General features: G+C 44.3%; 3 protein-coding genes across 5 annotated transcripts in view; 2 read left to right on the top strand and 1 right to left on the bottom strand.

Annotated features, from left to right (window-relative positions):
* LOC117112074 (enterin neuropeptides-like) overlaps window positions 1-2,416 on the bottom strand; it is a 44,379-nt gene that overhangs the window by 17,179 nt on the left and 24,784 nt on the right. The window lies entirely within an intron of this gene.
* LOC117112073 overlaps window positions 1-2,416 on the top strand; it is a 7,050-nt gene that overhangs the window by 1,592 nt on the left and 3,042 nt on the right. The window lies entirely within an intron of this gene.
* On the top strand, window positions 7-2,410 carry LOC117112075. Its single transcript, XM_033255131.1, has one exon. The coding sequence runs from the start codon at window positions 103-105 to the stop codon at window positions 1,090-1,092; it is 990 nt and encodes a 329-aa protein (XP_033111022.1). The 5' UTR covers window positions 7-102; the 3' UTR covers window positions 1,093-2,410.

Here is a 2,416-nt window from a genome sequence, read left to right as displayed (position 1 = left end):
ATGTTGCACTTATCTTAGCATCAGGTTGTGCTGATTTATGAACATATGTGCATGTACTAACGCTTTTGCCTCACTGTAAAAAAAAAAAAAAAAAAGGGTAAAATGGAAGAGCTGCAGAAACAAATAGAATCTCTTCAAACAGCCTTGGCAGCCGAAAAGGAGAAGTCGCAGACAGCAAAACAGGATGCAGACGAGGCTAGAGAAGAAGTAAAAAAGAGGGAGGCTAGTGCCAAGCCTAATGCCGTCTACATCTCACCTGGTCGGAGGTTGGAAGTTTTTCATGGCAGACCAACAAAGCCTACAGATCCTAATGTGCAGGACTGGGTGGCTGACGTGAGGGCACAACTTGAACTGAGGCTATTGACACCAAAAGCAGCGGCAGCATTTGTGAAAGAAAACTTAGCCGGATATGCTCGAAAAGAAATTAACGGGCGAGGCAAGGAAGTTGGTGAAGATGCAGAGAAGATTCTCGCAGTTTTGCTGAGAGTGTTTGGAGATGGCAACACCCTACCACAGCTCCAGCAAAGGTTCTTTTCATACAAGCAGATGCCTCAGCAGGACCTATTAAGTTGTTCACTGGAACTGGTGAGTCTCTATGACAATATTGTTTCTCTTGATGGTGCCTATAGTGCATGCAGGGAAAGCTCTCTAAAAAGCAGAATGGCTGAAGCAGTCGTCGATGAAAACCTAAAGAGAGAGTTAAGGAGACTTAATATCGAGTCACCCAAACTGGCTTTCTTTGAGCTTAGAGACAGGGCAGTGAATTGGCTTGGAACTACAACAGATAGATGTACAAGGGAGGCCACTGTGAAGACCGTATCAGCAGAGACCAATGTTCTTGAACTCCTGAAGAAGCAAACTGCGCAGATAGAGGCTCAACAAACGCAAATAAACAAGTTACAAGATCAGCTAATCAACGGCAGAGGACAGATGCCAGTGAGACGGTATCAGCCATCAAATGCAAGACAAGATCGGCGTTGTTATGTTTGCGACCAACCAGGCCACTTCAAGCGTGATTGCCCACAAAGAGTAAGAAGGTCTAGCAATGCCAACAAGTTCAATCCTTTAAACGAAAGGAGCCCATCGTCATGAGTCAGACGGTGGGCGGCCCGTTCAACGACTCGTTCCTACAGAAAGCAGTTGGGAAGTGCCCGGAAATTTCAGTTAGGGTAGGTAATGTTAGCCTTAGATGTCTTATCGACACCGGAGCTCAAGTGTCAACCGTCACAGAAAGCTTTTACCGAGACCACCTAGCGCATAGAGAAACAGAAGACATTTCATCACACTTAAAGAAATCAGGGGCACAGGGCTTAGAAATCCCATATGTAGGATATTTGGAGGTAGCAATCTCAGTAATGGGACATCATTTCGACAACATGGGGTTCCTGGTTGTTATGGATCCTGTTGGTTCGCCCATAGCGGAAAGGAAGAGAGATGTTCCTGGTGTATTAGGGTCCAATGTTCTACGTGACATGAGAAAGATTATGCGGCTGCAAGGTGGGAGCGTGAATGGACATGCATGTGAGGAGGAACGTCACCTTATACATGCGTTCGCACTCTATGAAGAGTTGACGGCAGTTAAACAACCACCAGAAATCAATAATCTTGTTCGTATCGCAGGGAATAAACCAGTACTTATTCCGGCTAGAACACTGAAGACTGTGAGTTGTTCTACTTTAGCATCATCATCCGAACCATATGAAGCTCTTCTAGAAGAGAACAGTTTGCACGAGTTGCAGAATGGTCTGAGTATAGCACCCATACTAGTTGGAATAAATCGACGTGGACTTGTTCTGTTACAAATAGCCAATTTTGCTGATGTAGACATTTACATTCAACCTAGAACTCCAGTTGCTAGGGCCATTAATGCACAAACATAACCGGATGTAGTTTTTCAGTACCATAGCATGTGTTCAGAGATGCAGGGGCTATCACAGGCGGACGGTGATATAGATTCTGTAGGTAACTTGTTATCTAGGATGAATATTGGTAAAGGTCTTAGCACTAATCAACAGAAACTACTACAAAGATTGATTCAGAAACATGAAGATGTGTTTAGTAAGGATGATGACGATATTGGGTACTGTTGCGATGTAAAGCATAAAATTATTCTACATGATGAAAGACCAGTGAAAGTGCCTCATCGGAGAGTTCCTCCACACCAGTGGGACGAAGTACGTGAGTACATTCAGAAATCTTTAGATAAGGGTATAATCAGACCATCCTCAAGCCCATTTGCATCGCCAGTTGTGTTGGTCAAGAAGCGGGATGGTAAACTACGGCTTTGTGTCGATTATAGAGCCTTAAATCAGAAGACACATAAAGATGCCTACCCGCTGCCTCGTATAGATGAAGCACTAGATGCGCTCAAGGGAGCTAAGTTTTTTTGTAGCCTGGATCTTGCTCATGGGTTCCA

The sequence above is a fragment of the Anneissia japonica genome, unplaced genomic scaffold, assembly GCF_011630105.1.
Source record: "Anneissia japonica isolate Jap-2015-1 unplaced genomic scaffold, ASM1163010v1 scaffold1711_len111019_cov107, whole genome shotgun sequence".
In the NCBI taxonomy this organism is placed as follows: Eukaryota; Metazoa; Echinodermata; class Crinoidea; order Comatulida; family Comatulidae; genus Anneissia; species Anneissia japonica.
The sequence above is the reverse complement of the archived record's forward strand: the minus strand, read 5'-3'. Positions and strand labels throughout refer to the sequence as shown.